At 45.6% G+C, this 23,392-nt stretch overlaps 2 protein-coding genes across 9 annotated transcripts in view; one reads left to right on the top strand and one right to left on the bottom strand.

Annotated features, from left to right (window-relative positions):
• The window catches only part of marchf5 (membrane-associated ring finger (C3HC4) 5), a 28,219-nt gene extending 25,469 nt beyond the window's left edge, over positions 1 to 2,750 (bottom strand). For both annotated transcript variants that reach the window (XR_013121407.1, XM_076975288.1), the window contains exon 1: positions 2,363 to 2,750. Coding sequence is in view for 1 of the 2 variants with exons in the window: in XM_076975288.1 (XP_076831403.1) it covers positions 2,363 to 2,406 (44 nt within the window). In the remaining variant the exon portion in view is untranslated. The remainder of the gene's footprint in view (positions 1 to 2,362) is intronic.
• A 58-nt stretch (positions 2,751 to 2,808) lies between these two features.
• The window catches only part of cpeb3 (cytoplasmic polyadenylation element binding protein 3), a 35,268-nt gene continuing 14,684 nt past the window's right edge, over positions 2,809 to 23,392 (top strand). Inside the window, exons 1-6 of one of the 7 annotated variants that reach the window (XM_076975282.1) lie at positions 2,809 to 2,971; positions 5,294 to 6,135; positions 10,428 to 10,581; positions 17,794 to 17,847; positions 20,895 to 20,918; positions 23,083 to 23,250. In XM_076975282.1, coding sequence (XP_076831397.1) covers positions 2,932 to 2,971; positions 5,294 to 6,135; positions 10,428 to 10,581; positions 17,794 to 17,847; positions 20,895 to 20,918; positions 23,083 to 23,250 — 1,282 coding nt within the window. In that variant the 5' untranslated portion in view covers positions 2,809 to 2,931. The other 6 variants (XM_076975286.1, XM_076975284.1, XM_076975285.1 and 3 more) reach the window with 6 other exon arrangements.

The following is a 23,392-nucleotide window of genomic DNA, read 5'->3' as shown; positions in this document are numbered from 1 at the left end:
AGCCGTATAGTTATAATATAACTCAGGTGAAGAATTACACTGCTAGCCTACACAAGAATGTTAGCTCTCCTAGTCCAACAACATACAACAAGAGTTGAATTAGAATAGACCTAATGCCAAATTGATATCAATTAGCACTGCAGGCTTGTAGCATCTGTTAATATTTAGTAGAGCAAACCTTTATTTAGGCTATACTGAAACGACAGAATTGCAACCTGTCAAGTATTACATAAGGTATTACATCTCCTAGCCCTAATTTTCACTTATAGCTAAGGTGAAAATGAGGTTCTAAATGATGTGACAATTTTCTCACAATTTGCCAAAAAATATTATACAAAACATACCAGAGCAGTACAATCAAAATGATCTCCCAGATACATTTGCTGTCAGAATCAGTCATGAGTCAATACAACCTAATAGCATTTTGTGCACTGTTGCTGATACAGTTGTGTTGCACCATAGAGCAGAAGAAACAACATCTTGTTCTAATCATCTTGTAAACTAACCATATGGAGGACTTAAAAACTTTAACTTGACTTGATAAAACAGACAGAGTGTATCCTAAAAAGATTTTAGCCACATGTATTTGCTGCTGTTTAACATAAGAAATTAATATCCGCTTAAGGGACATGACAAGAAACTTTGTGTTGCTTCTACTTTCTTGCTGTGCTATACATAAATGATGGCCTCTTCAGAATCACATATGGGTGATTAATGTCCCTAAAAATAAAGGAGGGGACACTATCTTTGCTTCCACCTTGAGATGGACTGCTACCACATGATTGGAAGGAGGTATTGGTCATGAAATGTAGCTTGGAAAGAAAGATGTGTTTATATTTGTATAACATTTTACTTAAATGGATCTCAGATGACCTTCTGTAGTTCTTTAGGCAACCAGATTTAAATGTTTTAAAGGTGACTTGCATGTTTATGCAGACAGCTCCTCTCTGGAAACAGGCCTAGTCCTGATACTCCAGTGTAAACTGGGTCATAGTGTGCACTCTTGTTTTCAAAGTGAACAACAAACTTAAGTGTGTATGAACTCTGACAAGTTGCAAGTTATCAGGTTTGCTTTACAGCACAGGGAGGTGAGCAAAGGGTTTCTGGCAAACAACAAAAAAATAAATCACAGACAAGGTCACGACACAGAACAGCCCTGTACCTCAGTGGGAGAAGTGAGAAGGAGCAAGGCTTCTCCACAACATATTGCTGCAACCTGAACCTTAGTCATTGCATTCACCAAAAAGCTTCCTAAAATGTACACAGCCTGAGATTACAAAGTGATGAACTTCAAAAGGCTTCTGCAGTTCTGATGTGGTTGAAGGATTGATGGCATCGTGTTTTCTTATTATTGGAATATCTAACACTAACATTAATCTCACACCAAATCTCGTATATCATATCCAATATTTTTACCGGTCAACATACAGAGTTGCGTACTTCAAATGTGCCGATTGACAGAAAAACAAATGGCAGCATAAAAACAATTTTAGAATTACCTGAATTGCTAAAAAATATAGAAACTCAAGATTACAGCAAAACACACAATAAGATATGTGAAACTTGAGGAATTAGGCATTTCAAAAATGGCTAAAACTATGATGCTGTGGTGCAGTAGCATCTCATGGCTTAGCTATGTGCCACCTAAGGATGACTTCTTCAGAAATCTTCTGATGTCCTTGTTTGTGGTAGCACATTAGAGATAACCTTGCATAACCATTAAAACAGAGCAAAAGCAGCTTGAATCAGTTCCTCATGTCTACACCTTTCAAGAGGAACATGCATCAATGAAATGTGCTATGCTTGAGAAATACATGTATACTCAGTATATACACACACCAGAGCCTTCTACTGTTTTTATAGCACATGCATATTTAGACAAACACATGATCACTCCAAATGATGAAGTCTGGCACTGAAATTGAGCTGGACTTCTGGATAAAGAAATAGTGAATCTGGACATTAGTTGTATAAGGTGGTGCATGCTCTCGAGTGGGCAAGGAAGGGAATTTCTATCCCAGAGTCAAGATCAAGTTTTAACTGGATAAGAAAAACACTGATCCAGCTCTGTCTTAGATGGTTAAGCCTTCCAATTCATCCATTCAACCCAAAGACCATTAACGTTACAGTGTCACCATAGAGAAAGCTATGACCATCTATTAGTTCTGGCATATTCAACAACAAATACAGTATATGGATCTTAATGAATGTCTGAGACAAGAAATCTGGGTTTAAACTTGTAAAACAATTTGAACTTCTAAAACGTCGTTGTGAAAAGTTAGCTCACTATGCTTTAGCTAACTAGCTTCAGTTGGCTATCTAGCGTGTGTGTTCACAGCAACCGAGGCGTTCATTCACATACCTGTCCATAATTGGCTGCATTACAACAGCACTCTCGTCTGCCATGTCTTCTTACACTCTCGGGAACCGTTAATCTGTAGCTAGCTAGTGAGCGAGTTAGCCGAGGCTAGCTGGGCCTTTATGAGGATTAGCCTCGCCAACCGACACTGAGGACAGCTAGCTTAGCCGTTAGCCAGCTACAACACTTAACGCCAGTCCAAACTATCACGGTGGTACATAGCTAGCTAATAACCTACTCATGCAAACCAGTACTATACATATGCTTCCAGAGTGCGCTGCTGTACAACATAACTAATACTTTATTCGTTATTAATATTATCTTGTTGTGCCCGCTTGACTCCATTTACCGCTCTTGGCTGTGAGGTTAACTACGACAATGCGCACTGCGTCACCAAAATAATACAGCTCGTGCGCGTGTGTGACGACGCGTGAGGCGATGTGCATGATGGGATATGTAGTCTGGCTCCTCGTCATTCCCCTTCATATTTCCAAAAATATCAAATTTATGTTCTAACTTGATCCGGCGCTGCCGACCAGGAGGCACTAAGCCTACTTGGAAAGACGAGAAAGATGAAGATACACATATGGCTACAAAACACTTCATATTGCGGTAAGGGTTTCTGTGTTTCGTCCTCAGACGTCAAATAGCCCGACTCGATACCCCGAGAGAAGTAGGCTAGACTAAAGTAGACGTCTAACGTTTATTATTGGAGGAGAGATGTTATAACGTTTAGATTTGATTGAATTGATGTTTTGTGAGTCACAGTTAAATGACACAACCTTCACCAACGGAAACTTTTTAACTTTTCAGGGAAGCCAAGATTTAGGCCCAGGCTGATTAACATACAGTTTTGTTGACGGTTTTTTTAAGCGTTCTATTTGTATCATATAAACAGGTGCATTGACAACCTACGTAAAATAGCGCATTTAGCTGATGAACGTTCATGCTGTCCTGTTGAGTAAAAATACAGTGGTCTATATTATGATAATTTTACACCATAGACAGTTGGCATTAAGATACATTCCGAAACTATTTGGTTTCTGCCGCGCCGGATAAAAACTACAATTCCCTCAAGCCTCCTCTACATCATCCATGCGCCGCAGTCAATCAGCTGTTGAGGCGACTGCTGACTCTACCTCGGGAGAAGGGAAGCTCATTTGTCATATCAATACCCAGACGAGGCAAACACAAATAGCTTTATTTACAGAATCCCAAAAGGTGAACGATAAGGTAAAGTCTGTTTCATGTGGTATACAACAACAGAAACATGCATGTTCTGGCATGTATTTGTAATTCGTTGTCGGTTCTGTGGAGGATTAGTGGGGGATGCATGATATTTCCCTTCCGATAGCCCCATATGTGTCTTAGAAACATCGAGATGTAAAACCTTTGACGCATAAAACATATACCGTCCAGCATAGAAAGCATGCGAATCTGTGGCATGTAGTTTGACCGATTGCCCACTGTATTGATTACTTTGTTGACCTTGAATAAGCGGTTCTTATGCTGCACCGTGAAATCGAGGATTAGCTGCGTGTAGACGAAATACATTGTAGATATTTTAACGTTTAAAGAACACGTTTGGTGCTGCGTAGGACTACTACATTGGGCACAGAGGTCTTTTAGGAGTGTTGGGTGATCTGCAGGCTACATCTCTGTCTGTCTAAGTTTAAAATTGTCGCATAGCGCACTTGGCCTAGTCTACTTGTACGTTTTCTAACTGTTTTGTACTTGGTCGACACGTACCTTCACACATTAATTGATAGGCTGTTTGCTATTTTTGTGTATGGCTTCAGAATGTCGTGGCCAGCCATTTGCTGCAGTGGTGTCGTCTGCGTCTAATTTAAGCTCTCCATTTTTACCTACCACTTATTTTCTGCTCATATATATATATATATATATATATATATATATATATATATATATATATATATATATATATATAAAATGTGTGTGTGTTTATGTATTAGTATATAGGTTTCAGTCAGGTGAAGTGCTCCAGCAAACAAAATCAGGCGATCAGTAAACCTAACGTCACAAAATCATGAGCTAGAAAAGCAGAAACGACACCTGATTTCTGTGCTGTCATAGTGTTGTACAACGCTGCTTTGCCTGCTTCTGCCATGGAGCTTGGAGTCATTTCTTAGAATAATAATAACTTCTAAGAAATAGGTTGTTAGCCAGTCGCGGATCTGTGCTATACCTTTTACCTTTTGGCTAGACTAAAATACTAGTTAAACCTAAATGAAGTCATCTTTTATATTTATATAATTTAAAACGTTGAGCCGTTTCAGCGTGTTTTTAACTTTGCTTATGTTCTCAAATGACATTTCTTACCGAATGCATCAATACCCAATACATATTTGTTTTCTGATTTTTATGAAAGTACATGGAAATCGTCTGATCAAGAGCTTTCTCCTAACCTGAAACCGCATGCAGTTACACTACACGAGTTGGTGGAAGCAGCGCGCGCTGTGGCGTGTCTCCTTTAACCTTGTTGAAGGACGCAGCTGCGTTTATTGACGTATGCAAATTAGTTTAGGGGCGGGGCTAGGAAAAAAAACCAGGAACAAGAATCGGTTTCACATTGCAGTCTGGAGTTCCGGTGAGAGGAAAAAGAGACGTGGCGAAAATTGGTGAATATCGGTGTCTTCAAAGCTTTTCTCCTTTATTCAGTGTCGGAGAAAGTGTTTCTGAGGTGTTGGGACAGTTTACGGATTTATATAGAAGAAAAGCAGTTTGTGCACAGACCCAGACAGCTTAATTTCAGCTAAATGGGTGATTACGGACTGGCCTTCCAGTCGGCTCTCCTGGCCAGTAGCGGCGGCGGTCGCGTCCCCCTCCTGCCGGCGTCTCCGTGCAGACGCAGCCCCGCCACTGTGATGTATGATCTCCTCAATAATAACTCGTGTCTGTTTCCCCTCCTTCCAGCTCAGCAAACCATGCAGGATGATTTACTGATGGACAAAAGCAAAGCTCAGCCTCACCAGCAGCAAGACCCAACAAACACTGATCCTCCTTCCACCCCGAGCCCTTCGTCGGATCCCCCGGTGTCGGAGGACAGCCCGTCGGGTGTGACCAACCAAGCGCCTTCCGTACAGAATAAGGAGAAAGTAGCGATGGAGTCGCCCATCCTGCCGGGTTTGAGCTTCCATCAGCCGCAGGAGACCGGTGGCACCTCGCTGTCTCCATCATTCGGCAGCACTTGGTCCTCCGGAACCACGAATGCGGTAGAAGATAGTTTTTTTCAAGGAATACCTTCGGTCAACGGGACGATGCTTTTCCAAAACTTCCCCCACCACGTCAATCCGGTTTTCGGAGGCAATTTCTCACCTCAGATCGGCTTGGCACAGTCTCAACATCAGCAAGCGCAGCAGCAGCAACAGAGGAGGTCGCCCGTCAGCCCCAACCAAGCCCCCTTCCCCCAGAGAAATGCCTACAGCCACCAGTCCGTCATCAACAGCAAGGTCTCGTCCTCCTCTTCCTCCTCATCCGCTTGGAATAACCATCAAAACGCCGTTTGGAGCACAGCCTCCAACCCCTGGAGCGGGCTGCAGGCAGCCAGAGACCCGCGGAGGGCCGTGGGTGTCGGGGTCGGGGTGGGTGTCGGGGTGCCCTCTCCTCTCAACCCCATCTCCCCCATGAAGAAACCATACCCCACTAACGTTATTGCCCCACCTAAATACCCGAGAGCCGGTCCCCTCACACCCAAACCCTGGATGGAGGACAACGCCTTCAGAACAGACAACAGCAACAACATGTTGCCCTTCCAGGTGAGTTTATGACGATTTAAAACAGTATGACGTCTGCAGTATTACGTGGTGTCGATAGTGTCTTTCATGGTGATAATGACGTGTCAGGACGTAATACTTTAACTGTAGGTCCTTTCAACGCTCCTTAACATTTTCCGCTGTTTGTTTTGTGCTCCGTGGCACGTCATCGTGATGTTGGGTATATAATATAATATATAATGTTAGGTATATAATGTACAAGTCCTGATGATGCACAAACATATCGCCACAAAAAAATTCAATATAGGACTATTTGGCGATTATTGAATGTAATTTGATTTCATTTGTGCAGTAAGGTAACCTAGAAAATGTTTAGTGTACGTTTTAGTTATTAACGCAAACGCTTACAAAACATCTTAGCCGTGACGATATGCCTATTGTAGCGATATATTCATGATCATTGTTATTATGGTGGTAATGAAAATGGATGGTTATTAAACACTAGGTAAGACATGAGCTTCAGAATGATGTCTGAATTGTCTGCGAGGCTTGGACAGTCTACATATAACCTTTTGCACAGAAGTCAAATCATTAATTTTGGCCTCTCTTAGGATACTATCAGGCCTGCTGTTTGCATCGTTGTTGGGGCCTGTGTTGTGAAATGACCCGATATGCCACCAGACAGAGATCTAATATTAACCATCCACTATTGCTTCTTGATTTAAATTTAAAACAGACTGGGTTTATATATTTTTTTCCTATATTCATTGTAACGTTTTATTGGAGAAATCAAGACCCACCCGTAGGCATTTATTATGGTACGTGGATGGTTAATATTTTCCCTGCTCATTAGTAGTTTACTCAGCCAGCTCACTTCTGGGCGTTTAAAGGGAACTGTACTCGAATGTCATTGGTCGATGGGAGAGTGGGTGGGGCGGGCTGTGCGCGGGGGCGGGCCGAACTCCTGACCGTGTCAGAGCAGTGTTTCTCTTTTGACCCCCTCCTGTCATGAACGGAAACATTGTAACGATTTGATCTCAGGTGTCGAGTATCCCCCGTTGAACTGATACATTTAAATATTGTTTGGAAAGCCGTATACGTTTATATTGTTAGTATGGCACTTTCAGTTTAATACATGATATTTTATAATGGTGACAGAATTTAAAGGGAAGTACAGGACTGAAATCATGAAAATCACACGAGTGTTTAAAAAAAAAAAATCTTGTCAATTTTGTTCTAGTGTATATACAATAAAATTGAATAATCTGTTTTAGAAATCACAGAGCTGTACAGAGAGTTTAAAGCTTACATTTGGTTTATTACTGATTTTAAAAAACAAAGTTACTTGTAACTCTTTTAGTTATGTTTTATTTATTTCAAATTCTTTATTTCAGGCACGTAGCCTACCATTTATAAATCAGGTATGAATGTGCATTTCTCTGGTGTCAGAATAAGCCTATTCTAGCTCCACGACTACACCAGTGGAAAGGTTAACACTGCAGCAGAGTGAAAAGTGTTGAGTCATGCCTGCTGTTCTCCCAACAAGTGACAAGCTCCGCCTCTCCTAGGGTCAGATAGTGGGATTAGTGTTTTTTTCCACAGACTGTATTGTGTGGCACAATCATACCATTTTGAAAGCAAAGTGTAAGACCAGTGTCACTAAAACACAAATGGATATTGGAGATGTTTTGTCTCTCGCACTGTAACATGTAATAGAGCAGGCATTAGATGCTAAAGACACACTCGTAGTGTGAGGCTCGTGTCTGCCGCATAGGTGCACACCATTATCGTCCATCAGAAAACGCGAGAGCTTCTCGGTTTAAACCGACATTATATTAACACTTTTATTACTGGATACACAACAGGGACATGCAGTATATTTTCAAGTGTATGTTCTAAAACATTATCAGGATTGTTTTACTTTTACAGCAGCAGTGGTTTGACGAGAATCAGTGTAGAGCTGGATCTCATGTTTGGGTGTAGTATGAACCCGTTTCTGTACTCCTCTTCACCAGATGGTATTCATCAATTTTTGAGGCTACCTTCTTAATGAATAAACATGGAGACAAACACATGCTTGGAACTCAAAGCTGCCTTGTCAGCATATATAGCCCACTGCCAGTGGTGCTCCTAACAGTGGGCCTCAGTTTTTATTTGACTCAAAGTAAATAGTCGTTTTATAGGAATGATGTTATGAAGTAAGCTTTTAAGATGACCTACGGTGGGATCATTAATACTCCAATGTTAAGGTAGAAGTATCATGTTGCTTGCATGGTTTTTACACAGTTCTCTTCCCTATACCTCCCACCTCCCCAGTTCTCTGTTTCTTGCTTGCTCTCCTCCTCCCAAAATCTTTTTCAACCATCCCTTGACTGTGGATTCTGTGAGGTGTTTTCTCTTCTCCATTTCGTAATCATTATCAGAATGTACAGAGATAAAAAACTAACTACATGTTGTTGGTGACAACTCTGCTCTCTGGTCAGAGGAAACTAGGCAAACATGCCCCCACCCACATGTCCGAATTCATCACAAATCTCTAATATAGCATGACTACACTGAGACATTTGGTGTCCACCTGTGACGGGAGGCTCTGGACTAAAATGTGACCAAATCATCCAAGATGGTCAGTCCCACGCTAACCTCGCGTTGAGCATTTGCATTCTGCCGCTTGTCTGATGTTTTGCGGTGAAACAAGTCTGAGGTAAATTAAATTAACGTGAATAACCATTGGCCCCTATCTGGTCTGAGACACATATTTTCAAGGTGATTGAGTCTGTTGTATCTTTACAAGTTGGCAATCAGCTGTTGGTTTGGTATAGTTTGTATGTCTAAAGTAAACATCTGCCACATGTAGACCTCTGAAATATTAAGGCCTCTCCAACCATTACAGGTCAAGAAACCATCATGAAAATGAGTTGTCGTCCCCCCCCACCCTGGCTATGCAAAGTCTGAACGGATAGTGTGTGTGTGTGTGTGTGTGTGTGCACGTGTACGTGTGCTGAGTTTGAGTGAGTTTTGTCACACGACTGTACTCATCATGAACATTCAAAACGCTGAGCTTCTCACTTCAAAGTTGGCAGATTTTTTTTTATTAGGCCCCAAAGGGGAGATAACACTTTTCAATTGGCTCAGCCAGACACGTGACGGTAGCACTGATGGTAAACACTGAGATCACCCACCCACTCACTCACCCACTCATCCTCCCTCATTCACTAGTGTTGCAACAAGTGTAACATTCACTCACTCATTCACTGCTGCACACCTTGATTTATGACTTCACCTGTCCTTTCTGTCTACACCGAGAGTTGGGTGAACATCTGGTCTCGTATTTGACTGACAAGAATAGGGCTCACTTGTTATATGTGGACAAACTCTGGGTTAAAGCCCAATGTGGACTGCACAAGGCCGCTGTAGGTAGAGATCCCTGAACCCATCACCGTGATCTTCATTAATACATGAATCAGGCCAGTTAAAAACACACTAAACATGTGGACTATGGCTGGTCTTTGAATGGGCAGTGGTCATTGGTAGGACTTTGAATGGACACTGGTTTGTGGTTAGTAGTTATACACCAAATCTCCACTGCAAAATCTACTTACATATTTTATCTCTGAGTTTTATGACTTAACTCGTTCTTGTTTTATGGCAACATTATTTCTAATTAACCTGATTTATATATGGTTCCTGCCCAAACCCAGTGTAGGTGCCGTGTTGGCACAGACACACTGCTCCTAATAAGTGCAGCAGAAATATTGCCTTCTTTGGTCACTCCTCTAACCACTTTATTGCTGCTTTTGAGTGCGTCGTGGATGGTGCCAAAAATCAGACATTTGTTGTGTAAATGTTTCGTTTTGTGGCATTTGTAGTTACTGTTGAGGCTTGCATTGAAGCACTTGTGTGGTGGAATTGCTGGAGAACAACAGTAGGTTCTTTATCTTCTCAGACAAGTTCTGACCAAGCCCTGTGGGACGTAGTCCCTTGAAGGCATGTTTTGTTTCTGTGAATTTGGCATTTAAATATCACCAGTGTTGCTGGTTTTGACAACTGAATTGATGTTCTTGATTATGTGCTCAGACGCTGCAGTGATCTGATGTTATGGCTTTCCCTCCTGTACGTGTAGATGGATTTTTCTCTTGCTTGATATCTTGCTCCATCCTAAATGTTTCTTCCTTGTTATGATGACTGAAGACTGAAGTGGAAGAGAGTAATCTTCTCACAATGGAAAACCAACAGAATAATATCCCTGGCAGAAATGAACCTTGAATCCCAAACGTTAGGACTAACGTGTGACGTCTGCTCTCTGCACTCTAACCCTCTTGCTTTCTGTCTTTCAGGACCGGAATCGGCCCTTTGATCCATTTAGCTTGCAAACTTTGGAGAATTCCTTAATGGATATGATAAGGACTGACCACGACAAAGGTAAACAACACCCTGTCGGGGGGCCACCAATGACTATGGCTGATATTGTATGGAGGAATCATTTTGCAGGTTAGGAATGTTCATACATCCATGCTTATGTGGTTGTTTGGCTTCATTCAAATCATCCTTGATTGACATGTTTTTGTTTTGCTACACATTGTCTTTTCTGCCAACATATATCTTTGTTTTCTATAAAGTAATTGTGATTTAACCATTGCCTTACCTGCAAAATCCAAAATGTATAGATGTATTTAATGTGCACCCGTGAGTCCGTCTTTCACGCGTGGCTCTCTAGATGTTCTTTCATTCTGTTCGTTTGATGCAGATTTCATTATCCCTTTCTGTTTTGCTTCTGTCTTTGCAAAGAGCAAAACATTCTGGCTGTTTGGTGGATATGAGCTAAGTGTTGTGATGCATGTGAACAGATGAATTTGAGTCTGTGTGCGTCCTCCCCATCCGCCCCTACCCAACGGTCCCACAGGAAGCCATTCTTCCACACTGCCACATCTCCATATCTGTGTGTGTCTTTCCTGACGGAGCCCAATACTGGCATAGTTCAGTAGGGGAAAGGTATCGAAACACTGACGCAAACGCAGCCAGCTTGCTGCCCCTAATGCAGGCTGAGCATGTGAAGTTGTGGGAGAACCCAGAGTAACTCTGCCGTGGTGTGAACTTGAGTGCGGTGTGCTCTGGCCACGGACGAGCATTTGGGCAGAGGACAGAGACTCACCTTTCAGTCTGGATTCAATGCAAATAAAAAGCAAAACCCGTGGAACGCGGTTGAAGGCGAGTCCAGAGTCTGGTGCAGGCTGCGTTCACACCCGCCGAGCAGTTTACAACAGCATGAGCATTCACAGCCCACAGTGCCTTCACAGTGGCGCGCTCTGCTCAGTGAGGACCTCTGAATACGAAGAACTTCCACTCTGATTTCTACCTCCAGACTAATCTATTCTCCAAGTCCTCTTGGAGCACCCTGTAGGGTTAACTACAGTAGATTAGGACACCGGTGTTGGTTCTAATTCATTCATTTGCATTTTGGTGATGCATATGTATGCATGTGTGGACGTATGTCCTGTGTGTGTGAGTGTGTGGGATGTTTTACAGCTTTCATGTGGTTTTGGTAGTAAGGTTCTCTCTCCACACCTCACTATATCTCTCTGAGATGAATGGCAGTTGGCATGGTGGTTTGGTTTCTTCTCCAGGGATTGGTCTCTCCCTTGAAATGTGTCAGTTCAGGGTGGTGTTGGTAGTATATGGGGGGAAAGTAGCAGTCAGAAGTAGTTATCCTTAGAAACAGTTATCCTTAGAGGATCCTTCAGTAGAATTTAATGTTAAACATTGTGCCTCGTTTCCAACTGCAAAACCAAGTGACATCCTTCCAGTAGTTCAAATCAGCCAAGCCAGTGAGGGCTGTGCAGGTCATATCTCTACCAAAGCCAGTTTATCGGAAACAGCAGTGATGCCCACACCTTTAGTTCATAGTATTGCTGATGGCCGTCACTGCAGTTTGGTCAAAGTTCTATCTGAAATATTTCATGGACGTAATCAAGGCAATTTCTTCAGTTCAAGTCTAAATAGAAACTGACTCTATAACCCATTAAGCCCCACTGGACTCCCAGCTGACCAGTTTCCAAAAGGTCAGCAGAAAGCAGGTGTGAAAGACTGAAAGAGGTCTGATGTGTGGTCTGCTGTGTCCATGTTTGCTGCACTGTTGACTCCCTTTGCATATAAACAATCAGGACAGGGGCCTGGGGGAACCAGACAGGAACCTCTGCTGAATGGTGCAGTCCAAGGCCTTTCTTCTCTTTTTCACTTTCCTTGCTTTGCAGTTCCTTTCAAAGTGTGTGTATACATATAACCACCATGTATACAATGTTCTAACTGTCTTGATGTTCTATGCCTTACACCTTTTAAATATGGTGGTGCTAAAGCACAAGAAGGAAAATGTACTACACCAAGAACAATATTTGCAAAGGTGACATTCAAATATTGTCAATAACGAACACCTTTGGGTCACTAGCCAAAGTTCCCACAGCCGTTTGTCCTCAAAATTTACATATCATGCTGCTTAGCAAAGTCGAGCATGGAGAATGAGAGAATTTCTAGAACACATAAGCCAGCTTGGGTCTTAGGGCCTGGAGAGAGCTAAAATGAGGCTCAGAGCTGGTGCTGAAATGAGCAATTGAGTTGGTCCGGTCCCGTGGGCCCCCAGTTCGGGAGCAGGGCGCTATGAAGAAGGAAGACTCTTGTGTGAAGAGGCTTTGGCTGTTTGAGATGGAGGAGGGCTTGCGATCCTCTCTCTCTCTCTCTCTCTCTCTCTCTCTCTCTCTCTCTCTCTCTCTCTCTCTCGAATGCACATTAATCTGTTTGGAATGGAATGTGTGGGGAATTCACGTTTGGAAAGGGAGAGTGGGGTGGGGGGAGTGGGGTGGGCGCCTCACGAACAAACAACGGCCCTCTTTTTCAGACAAAACGTATTGGACGACTCTAGGCTGCCGTCCACTTAACTTTGTGTTTAGCAAGTTATGCTTTCAGCCTCCCACTCCAAACACACACAGGCACCCGGTTCAAAAAGACTTTACCAAACACAAAGGTGCCTTGTGTTGAGGCTCATGCATTTACACTTACACAGCATCATGCTTTCATGCACAGCGATAACACACTTGCATGCACGCTGTCTCACACATACTCATGATTTCTCTCACTCACACACACACATTTGGGCTGCTCCCATGTGATCCACCTTGTTCTTTTGTGGCTGAAGGGCAAAGCTGTGGTGGTTGTTTTTTTTTTGTTGCTTTACCTACTTACAGAATTATGGTCTGATTTGTTCAGGTATTTATGCAACGCTTAAAACGTCACACATACAATCTCCCAATTCATTTAAACGATGGGAAAATGTATGGCTTCTAAAACGGAGATGGTGGACGGGCCAAAGCCATGGTGAGGATTTCTCAGTGCCTGAAGAACTGCAGTTTGCACAAACTATACAGATCTTCATTGTCCTACCAACCAGATCGTCCTATATGACGACTTCCAGGCTAGGATGTCCCTAGAGAAAGGTCTCGCACGTTTTGCATTGCGTGTTGATGTTTACTTTGGAATGGAAATTGGAAAACACTCATTCGAGTATAAAGAGAAAAGTCCGATGCTCACAATTCGAAGCCCGGTGCAAAAGCAGTGACGTTTTACAGTGAACTTTGACCTTCATACACATGCTTCAGGCCTTTGACTGTGTGTGTGCACGCAAGCTTGTACACATCTGCAGGTGCATGTGTGTTTGGGTGGGGGCGGGTTCAAGGAGAAATCGAGTTCCAGAGACGGGGAGTAAATGAGTGTTGATGAGGGGAATGTTGGCAGCGTGCAGTCCCGTGAGGAGTGGCTTCGCTTCTCTTGGCCACACCCCTCTGAGCTATGTGTAAGGCCCGTGCAAGGTGCCGTGGTCTGGTATGCTGTAGGCGCTCCGCTCTGAAGAGGGGCATCCTTGTGTGTGGAAGAACTCCCCACTTACGCAGGGTGTGGAAGGAACGTTCTGCAGTGACCAGTCATGACAAAGTACTCCATGTGATTAGAATGTAAGGTTTGAGTCATCACTTGCGTTCTTAGACTAAGAGAATGTGTTGAAGGTAAGGTCTTTCAGATGACCGTGTGCCTGGTTTGTGTATCTCTGAATAGGATGTCTGGATTTGCCTCTGAAGATTTTGCTCAGGAGCATTCTGGGAAGTGAAGTGTGTGCAGGCGTGTGGGGCTCAGGCCCTTGGCCCCCAGGTCTCTGTGGTTGTGAAGTTGTCAGCAGGTGTTGGCATCTCCCTCTGGTCCTCCTCCAGAGTCCTGCAGGGGCTTCGTTAGCCAGCGGGGAACATGTTGCTTTATATGGAGCAGAGGCTCGGCGTCTGGCCCCGGGCCTGGCGGGGTGTTGACGATCGGGGAGGGTGCGTTATGTGGGCCGGCCCCCAGACAGGAAGCAGGCAGTGAGGATCTGAAGTGAAGGGGATTAACTGTGGGTGTAGGTATATGTTGGAAAGAGAAAAAAAGGGGGGGGGGGGGGGAATTGGCTTGATAAAGTGAGTGTGCTCATCTTTTGGCTTGTTATGAGCCATCTAGATGGTGTCTGAGATTTATAGACTGCTTTATCTTATATGACAGAATGTCTTCAGGTGGAACAGGACCTTATCACTGTAGTTCCGGGTGTGCTGGGACGTTTTAGAAGCCCCCCCCTCCCCTCTGAGTCGGCAGCTGCGTTTGCTCTGTCCAATTTCACTACTGCTACCATCTCGTTTGGTCCAAATCCATGATGTGTAAAGGGATATCACCTTCTATTTATACGTGCCCTATGCCATGGCCTGCTTTGATGCTTGAGTCTGGATCAGTCTTCATGCTTTCACACGTATCTAATGGGGGCATTAGCTCCTGGTCCTCAAGAGGTTTCTGCTAACATTTCCTCCATCCCAGGGCAGCATTGCACTGGTGTTGAGCTCCACCTCAGAGGGCATGACCGGTGGGCGCCGGCGTTCGTGCCAAGGGGAAAGGGGCGATGTTTACGTCCGCCGCTGTGACCCGATCACACGGCAAGGAAGAAAATGGAAACCCAGAATTAGCACAGTACCAGACCGCTTCGAGGAAGTGTCACTACCCAGCTGCCCCCCCCACCCCCCAGTGCCCAGATCTATATTAGGAGGGCAGGGGGGGCGGGGTGTTTTCACCCCCACCCAGGAGACGGAACCGAGCTGCGGAGGTGGTGTTATTGTACTGGCTCTGGGCAGGAGCCCCTACTCAGAAGTGTCTCCAGCAAACGTGACCGTCTGATGGAAGAAGGTTCAGTGCTTTCAGTGTTAATTCAGCCACGTCGGTCACTTTGTTGAACAGTTTTTGGGTTTTCTTCTGTTCGCCCGTTTTTATGGTTTTCTCGAATGTTTCAGGAAGTTGCCGCATACCAAGAACCAGTTATGCCGCTTCGATCATGTCCAATTATCTGTGTAAAAAAATAAGGGAGAAAAGTGTTCAGCTTCAAAGAAAGTATATGCAGATGGATTACATGGTGGACTTATCTACACACTACAGAAATATTGGGGGATAATCTGGAAAAAAAATGCTCATTGCAATTTTACAGACACTATTTTTACATCATATGTAATGGCATATGCCACCTAGACTTCTCCTCATTTGAAGCTCTCAGTAGTTGGGCAAAAGGGGGCTTGATTTTGAGAAGCAGGGATGAACTTCACTCCAACCCAGAGGAGCAAGTCTGCCAGTTATGACACTTATGTGGCTAAACGTGGGAAGAATGCCTGTGCTCTTAACTGGAGGGTTAGACTGGGACTATGTATCTGGCCCATTACTGCTGTCTGCTCCTCGTTGTTGGTCTCATCCCACATGAGATCTCTGCAGCCATACTGTTCTAATGACTAACTTTGCCTCAGTGGTCGGTACATCTGTTCAGAGCCTCCGACAGAGAGGTCACGATGACTGCTCCATTCTGCAGTGGGAGGAGGTCAGACATGTGACAACAGATTTGTGAAGGAGTTTATGTGAACTTCTAAACTGGGGTAGTGTTTGTGGTCTGTGAATGAGGTGTACACTTATCTATCAGATACTTGCCAGCTAGTTTTGTTTTTATTTTTTATTTTTATGCTCATGTGGGTGATGAGATTTGATTAGCAAGCTTTTTTTTGTTGTTGTTGAATACTGTCCAAATAAAAAAAAATAATAATAATAATAAATTGTTCATGCTATTTTGTGACGGCACATTGCTCACAAATGCTATTAAAGCTGTTGACATGACTGCATGATGTGGCATGACGTGACATGAAATTACGACAGATGGCACAGACAGCAGCCAGAGCATTCATCAGGACTTCCACCTGCTCATTGGATAACCAATGCAGACAGCAGACCAATCGGCACCGAGAGGCAGCGGGACGGACTCTGTCCTCAGGAATGTAGTCGGTTGAGTTCCCCCACTAACTCCACAGGGTATAGAATCAAGGGGACGATCGAGGCTTTGAGGCTTCAACACCTATTCCCCCTTTTCAGCAGTGAGAGGTCCTCTGTGGCCCATGTTGGTCCATAATGTCCTAGCTAGGCTGTACTTGAGTTGCAGGACTTGCCTAGTGGGCAGTGTTGTGGGGGTTGTAGTACTGCAGGATGAGTAGGAGAAGCATGTGGTTGGTGCTGCCCATAAGGCTGTGCACTCCATTGACCTTTGGCAATTTGTTTTGCTTTTCTGCCTGCCAATCCAAGGCTTTTAATCTGAGTGTCAGGTGATCAGTTTCACCTCTTCTTCCTAGTGGGCGCCCACCTGCTGTTGGGTCTGTATGTCGACTGGGGAAGCAGGAAGTTCTCTTGATTTGCCTTTCAGTAAGACTGTCGCAAGCCGGCGGAGTGCGGAAGCCCCAGCTAGTTCCTCACGTGTGCCAAGAGCACTGCTGAGTGACAAAGAGAGGGTGTGGAGGCTTCTGGGGCCCCGCGTTCGCACGCGAGACCGTCGGAGCACGTCGAGGACTGCAGGCAAACCCCCAAGTGAGGACACGTCAGCACCCCCGGGGACTGTTGTCTAACCGGCCGAGCTCTCACACGAGTTCCGAGCAACGTGGTGCGCAAACGTGCAGGTTGCGAGACCAGTCTCACGTAGACCAGGAGTGCGTCTTCACCGGATGGAACAGAAACACGTCGCCTGAGCCAGTGGGTGTATGTGTGTGTCTGGAAGATGTGGAGAGGGAGGGAGGGAGGGAGGGAGAGGTTTGTTCTAGCTACAGTTGAAACTTCTCTCTTCCCTCAGCTGGGATGGGGTGGTGTGCCTGACCTTGGGGCAGAATGCATTCTCTGCAGTTCCCAGCGTTCTGTTCTTCGTTGTCTGAACTCTGCAGCTGCCGGTACACCGGCCCCCCCAGCTCTGTGGCCCCCCCATCTCGGTGGCCCCTCCCAGCTCGGTGGCCCCTCCCAGCTCGGTGGCCCCTCCCAGCTCTGTGGCCCCTTCCAGCTCTGTGGCCCTCCCAGCTCTGTGGGCCCTCCCAGCTCTGCCCTTACAGCCTGAGTGGACGTGTCACAATTAATTTACGCTCAAATACGCTCAAATAATTTCACACGCAACTGATTTCTTGCTTGTTGACGTGAACTATTAAAACAACCCTGTGATGGACAGTTTAGGTGGGTTGGTTGAGGTTGAAAGGTGTGGAGTGCAGTGCTGAGACGGAGGTAAGCGTGAGCAGACGGGTGAACGTTACAGGTGTTGTGTTTGCTGTGATATTCACCCTTGTGTGTTGTTTTCTTGTGTTTCCACAGGACGCATGGGTTTGAACTTTCACCACCCAGCAGCTGAACACATAATGCCACTGAGTGAGTGTTTTTCTCATCCCCCACCCCCTCAGTCTGAACTCCCACATGTGCACACACGCGCACATACACACACTCACATACACACTCTGCCTGTAAAACCCACTCTTAATAATGTGACCACTCTTAGTAATGTGTTTTCTAATGTTGTCATGGTCCTGTTGTATGCCTTTCCTTAATGGCAGAACTACTTCTAACTAGCCTGTGGAAGACGTGAAGGTGTCTGTCAGATGTTACCACATATTCTCTCCGTTCTGTGTCGCGTGTTGATTCTTTTGAGCAGATGGTCATAAACGAGCCTCCTCTCCCTCCTGTTGGCTTCACCTCTCGCAGGCGCGTTGATCTGACCTCACACGTGGGTCCGTCCCCCTCCCACTGGGTCTGGCCGTGCATGTGGTGCACGTGTTGCGTGTTTCTGACACTACGTGTGTCGTGTGTGCCGGCGCTTGCTGAGCAGAGACGCGCGGAGCGGCATAATCACACCGTACGAGCAATGGCCGTGCTAAAAATAATGAACCCCTTACTGCAGGAGCCGGCGGCTGGGTGTGGGTCCCAGAAGCACAGGCGGTGTTGGGCAGCCGGCCCATGTGCGTGGCCGGTGTGGTGCGGACCCGCCCGCCCGCCCCGCCCAGCCCACTGCAGGTTGTTCATGTGCCTGTCGAGGCCGAGCGTCCACAGATGCTCCTCCCTCTGCTTCGCACGGCAGTGATTCGCACGGCGTGAGCCTGTGAGCTGGAAGGGGGAGTAGAGGAAGGAGCAGGGCTGAGACGTGTGCACCCTTTCAGAGCGCCCCCTAGTGAAGGGGGAGAGTAGTTGATCCTCTGCCATGATCACCTGGTCCTGGCCCCTCACTTCACTTTCTGTAGCATCAGCTTAATGCACTGATCCAATGCAGAGATGTACAGTTAATGTACAAAAGTTCAGATGACAAGAAAGAAGGCAAAACTTTTTTTTATTTGACAACATTAAAAAGGGATATGTACACTCGTAATCTGTAGATACATATGGAATTCTGACTAAGAATAGTCTATTTCTATTTGCCCAGTGCAGTTTTTTTTCTTGGTGATGAAACTGCACCTTGCTGTGGTCCAGTTGTGGTTGTCCGTACACAGTATGATCTCCAGAACCCTCAAGGTTGTGTGTGTTCTAGAAGGACTTGTCTCTCGCGTCTTCACATCGTCACCGCGGGTCATTCTGTGAGCACAACCGCCTCCTCATGGCTGCGTTTTTGTACAAACTGCTGTTCCTTACTCTGCATTCTCTTAAATCGTGATGCCGATTATTCCCACACACAGAGAGAGTAATATCCAGTAGGTTATTGTAACCTTTCACCAGTTGCCCCAAAGCAAATTCCACCCTATGAATCTCTTAAACTTTGGACCGGATTCCACCCTCTCTCTCCGTGGATTGGCCAATATAGTTTCACAAGACGCATGGTGTCTGCGTCTCTCTCTCTCTCACACCCGTCTCCCCCTTGTTGCTAGGCACTCTATCCCTCCAGCCTCTTCCAGTCAGACGTCTCTATGGCTTCTCTTGGCACACAGAGACTGCTTTAATGAACAGGCCTGAATGTGGCCTCCTGTGGCCTGGAGTCAATGTTGTCCTCCAGCAGTGGGAACGCCACTCAGTGGGAGCCCCTCTACCCTGGCCGTGCCCGCCTGTCTCTGGCAGCCTCGCCTTCTGCGGAGGGGGGGGTGGATGGGGGTTATCGGGAGGTTCCCGGTGGGCCTCTTTAGCTCATTGAAGGCTCTCTTGTCCCTGGCCCGGGGGGAGCTTTATTCTGGCCTAATGCCCACCCTGCAGGGTAATGTGACCCATGCCATGGAGCAGTAGCAGAGCAGTGACTGTGGCGCTGGGTGGCAGTGGCAAGGGACAGGTTTAGGGGGCGAGGGGTGGGTTTAGGGGGCTAGGGGTGGGTTTAGGGGGCTAGGGGTGGGTTTAAGGGGTGAGAGTCATTGCCACAGTACCTTGAGCTGAGGGGAAGGGTTCCGCGTGAAGAAAATGCTAGCTGAGAAAGCCGAACTAGCTTCTACGCTCAGGCTTCATGTGCAGTGTCCTACCCGCCTCTCCGGACCCGGCAGGCAAACCGCGAGCATGCTGCTGTCTTAACCAGTCGAGCAGACGTCTAGCCATGGTGTCTCTGCTAGAGTGAGAGGGAGGGGAACCCACCGAGCCCAGAGGGCACCGTCCAGCCCCCTGCCCACAAACCCCCCCCCACGCTTACACAACATCCCCATTGCAGAACCACAGTAGCTGCCGGGACATGTGTGGCGCTGAGCCCAGCGTCTGACCCAGTCCGACATGTCAGACATATCACATATGTCCCTGAAGTGAGTGTGGGTTTTAGGGCGGACATGTTTCTGTTTTGATGTTTTGAAGGAGCTGACAAAGTTCATAGCGTCATCACTCTTGCAATAGGCTTTCTGTCTTATTGAATTAAATTTGGGCAAAGATGTGGATTGTTGATACTAAAATGGCAGGAAAATCGATGTTTTGTGAGATCGTTACTATAAAGTACAAAATATGTTGAAAAACAACTTTTCACTATTCTTGAAACATTTAATCAAAAAGTCAGATGCCATTGCACAATGCCAAAACCAACCCACTGAAAACAGCAGGATAGCTGGTGATGTATTAACACCCTGGTCGATCCTGTCTGAAGTTGGAGGCAGTAGTGTACAGAAACGCTGTGTGCAACATGGCGTCGTCAGTCTTCACACTCTGTGTTGTGTAATATGTGGTATGTCTGCAGAGGACAGGGCTACAGGGGGCACTGTAACTTGGTCCAAATTTTCACTGAGCTGGCAAGCTCTGACCCCTGACCTCTACCGTGTCACATGACCTGTGCCTGCCACATTGTTGCCTTGGTGACTTCTCTTGTGACTGCCCACAAACAACCCTCTTCCCTGTCTTTTTCTGTTTTCTTTCTTTCTCTTTCTTCCTCCTTCCATCTTTTCCTGTGATATCTCTCTCTCTCTCTCTCTCTCTCTCTCTCTCTCTCTCTCTCTCTCTCTCTCTCTCTTTCTCTTTCTTCGTGTGCCCCCGAACAGCCAGGAGCTATGGGCGCAGAAGAGGTAACACGTTGCCTTCTCTACGATTTTTGTTATTTTGTGCTTGCCAAAATGAAGAGACTTGATCAAGCTAAATTGCTGTGTGTGAGTGTGAGAGGGTGACTGTAGGTGAATGTCTGCCTCATCTGTGCCGTGGTTGGATGGAGTCCTGTTCATTCATGGCATTCTTCCTCTTCCTCTCACTTCTCTGAATTAGAATGTATATTTTCAGAAATCACGTAATCATGGGGGTGGGAAGAATGTTTTAACCGTTTCCTAATACAAGCCTGGAATTACTTTTTTCCCTTTCTTTTCTGAGAGAAGAAATTTGAAAGCAAATTCTCTCTTTTGTCTTAGTCATTGTGTTCTTCATGCTTAACAATGCCGTTTCAATTGTGTTTGTGTGCAAGAAACTGGTACATTTAAAACACACACATTCCCAGATCAAATTGGGTCATAAATCCATATGTCCCTTAAGGTGTGAGTGTGGAGTGCCCCTCCTGCTCTGTTGACCATGAACGCACATTGACTTGACGACGGCCTTCCCGCTGAAGTGCTTGGAGTGCATCATAAGAACAATCTTTGGCCCTGAGACTGTCTACTGATTCCTGCAGTAGAAGAGTAGAAGAGTCCCACGTCCTCCTTACTGGACGTTTACTCTCAGCCTTATCTCAACATGGCCGCCTCCTCCTCGTGCCTACGTGAGGGCATGGGGAGAACGTGGCCGTCCCAGGTTCGGGTTCCCAAACGCATCCCAGCCCAGAGGTCCATCAGGAGAGGGGAGCTCGACGTGTGACCCGTGATCATTCCTCTCTTGTTGGGTCTGTGTTGCTCCAGCCGTTGCAGTGCTGTTGGGAACCCTAAACCCTGAAAGGTGATCGTGGTGGGCCAGGTTTGCTTTATGGACGCGCTGAAGCAAACGTGTGTTTCTACGATACCGGCGGCTTTGTTTGAGTGAGGATTATTAATCTAATAATCACACACCAACCTGGTTATTCTTTCATTTTGCTTATGAATATTTGTAAACGTTTAGGCAGTGTTGGACAGGAAGCAGGATGTTAAGGACCTGGATATTCAGGCCCTGAGCTGCGTTCAGTAGACAGTACCTACGCTTTCGTTACGTCTTTTATGTTACAACATCTGTATTCATGAGAACATTACCTTCTTTTTCTTTAGCTTTATGCATTAATGCTCAACTCCAGACTTAGTTTTAGACTTAGACTGAACTCCAAACCCAGTTTTCAAGCCTGCTGTGCTATTTCATGTGCAACATGATTTTTGATGTGCAAAACTTGAGACACTGTTCTTGTAATCCTCCTGCACTAAGACCCATGAGACTGTGCCTTCTGAAATAACCCAGTTCTGGGCTTCAGCTGAGAGCCCCAGTAATCTTTAAATGATTTCTGAAAAAAAACGTCTGCAGTCCTCACTGCAAAGCAAAGCAGTACAGTCTAAAATAATTCTGCATAATGGCATCTGATCAGCTGTAATTGTGCGAGGATGTGGGGTGTGTGTGTGCACGTGTGTGTGCGTGCGTGCGCATCTGCAGTTGCTTCTTTTAAAAATACATTTTGGTAGTTTTAATTTCACTAATTTCACTATTTTGTTTGTTAATTCAAAGCCTTCTGTAAATGAATTTGTTTGCACCCCCAGCGTCCTCCTGTTCTGTTGGCCTTTATCAGTCTTTTAGATCTTCATGTGCTCTTAACCTTCTTTGTCCTCACTTGGCATGGTCTCTCTCTCTCTCTCTCTCTCTCTCTCTCTCTCTCATGCTCACTTTGATTCTCTCTCACACTTTCTCTCTCTCTCATGCTCACTTTGATTCTCTCTCTCTCTCACACTTTCTCTCTCATGCTCACTTTCATTCTCTCTCTCTCTCTCTCTCTCTCTCTCTCATTCTCTTGGTTGCCCTTGTTAACTCTGCTCTCATGCTCTCACTTTCCTTCACACGTTTGCTCTCTGCCCATCTCCTTCTCTCTCTACCTCCCTCACACACATTCGCTCTTTCTCCCTCACATGCATTTGCTCTCTCTGCCTCTCTCTCTCTCTCTCATACACATTTGCTCTACCTGTCTCTCTTTCTCTCCTCCTCTCTCTGCCTGTCTCCTTTCTCTCTCTCTCTCTCTCTCTCTCATACACATTTGCTCTACCTGTCTCTCTTTCTCTCCTCCTCTCTCTGCCTTCCCAGGTCGCTCATCACTGTTTCCCTTCGAGGATGGTTTTCTGGATGACGCTCATGGTGACCAGAGCCTGACCCCAGGACTCAACTCCCCCACTCGCTGCCAGAACGGCGAGAGGATGGAGCGTTATTCCAGGAAGGTCTTTGTTGGTGGCCTGCCTCCAGACATCGATGAAGGTAGACAGCAGACAGAAAAACAAGCCAAATTTATTTTTATATTACATTTTGCCCTCAAAAATTCTGGGACATTATTGAGAGTAATGGCTGGCCGGAGCTTTGCTTTAGGTTGCTTGAGCACTCTTGTTTAGCCCCCACGCTC

The sequence above is a fragment of the Brachyhypopomus gauderio genome, chromosome 15 (assembly GCF_052324685.1).
Source record: "Brachyhypopomus gauderio isolate BG-103 chromosome 15, BGAUD_0.2, whole genome shotgun sequence".
Classification (NCBI taxonomy): Eukaryota; Metazoa; Chordata; class Actinopteri; order Gymnotiformes; family Hypopomidae; genus Brachyhypopomus; species Brachyhypopomus gauderio.
This window is presented reverse-complemented; position numbering and strand designations above follow the sequence as displayed.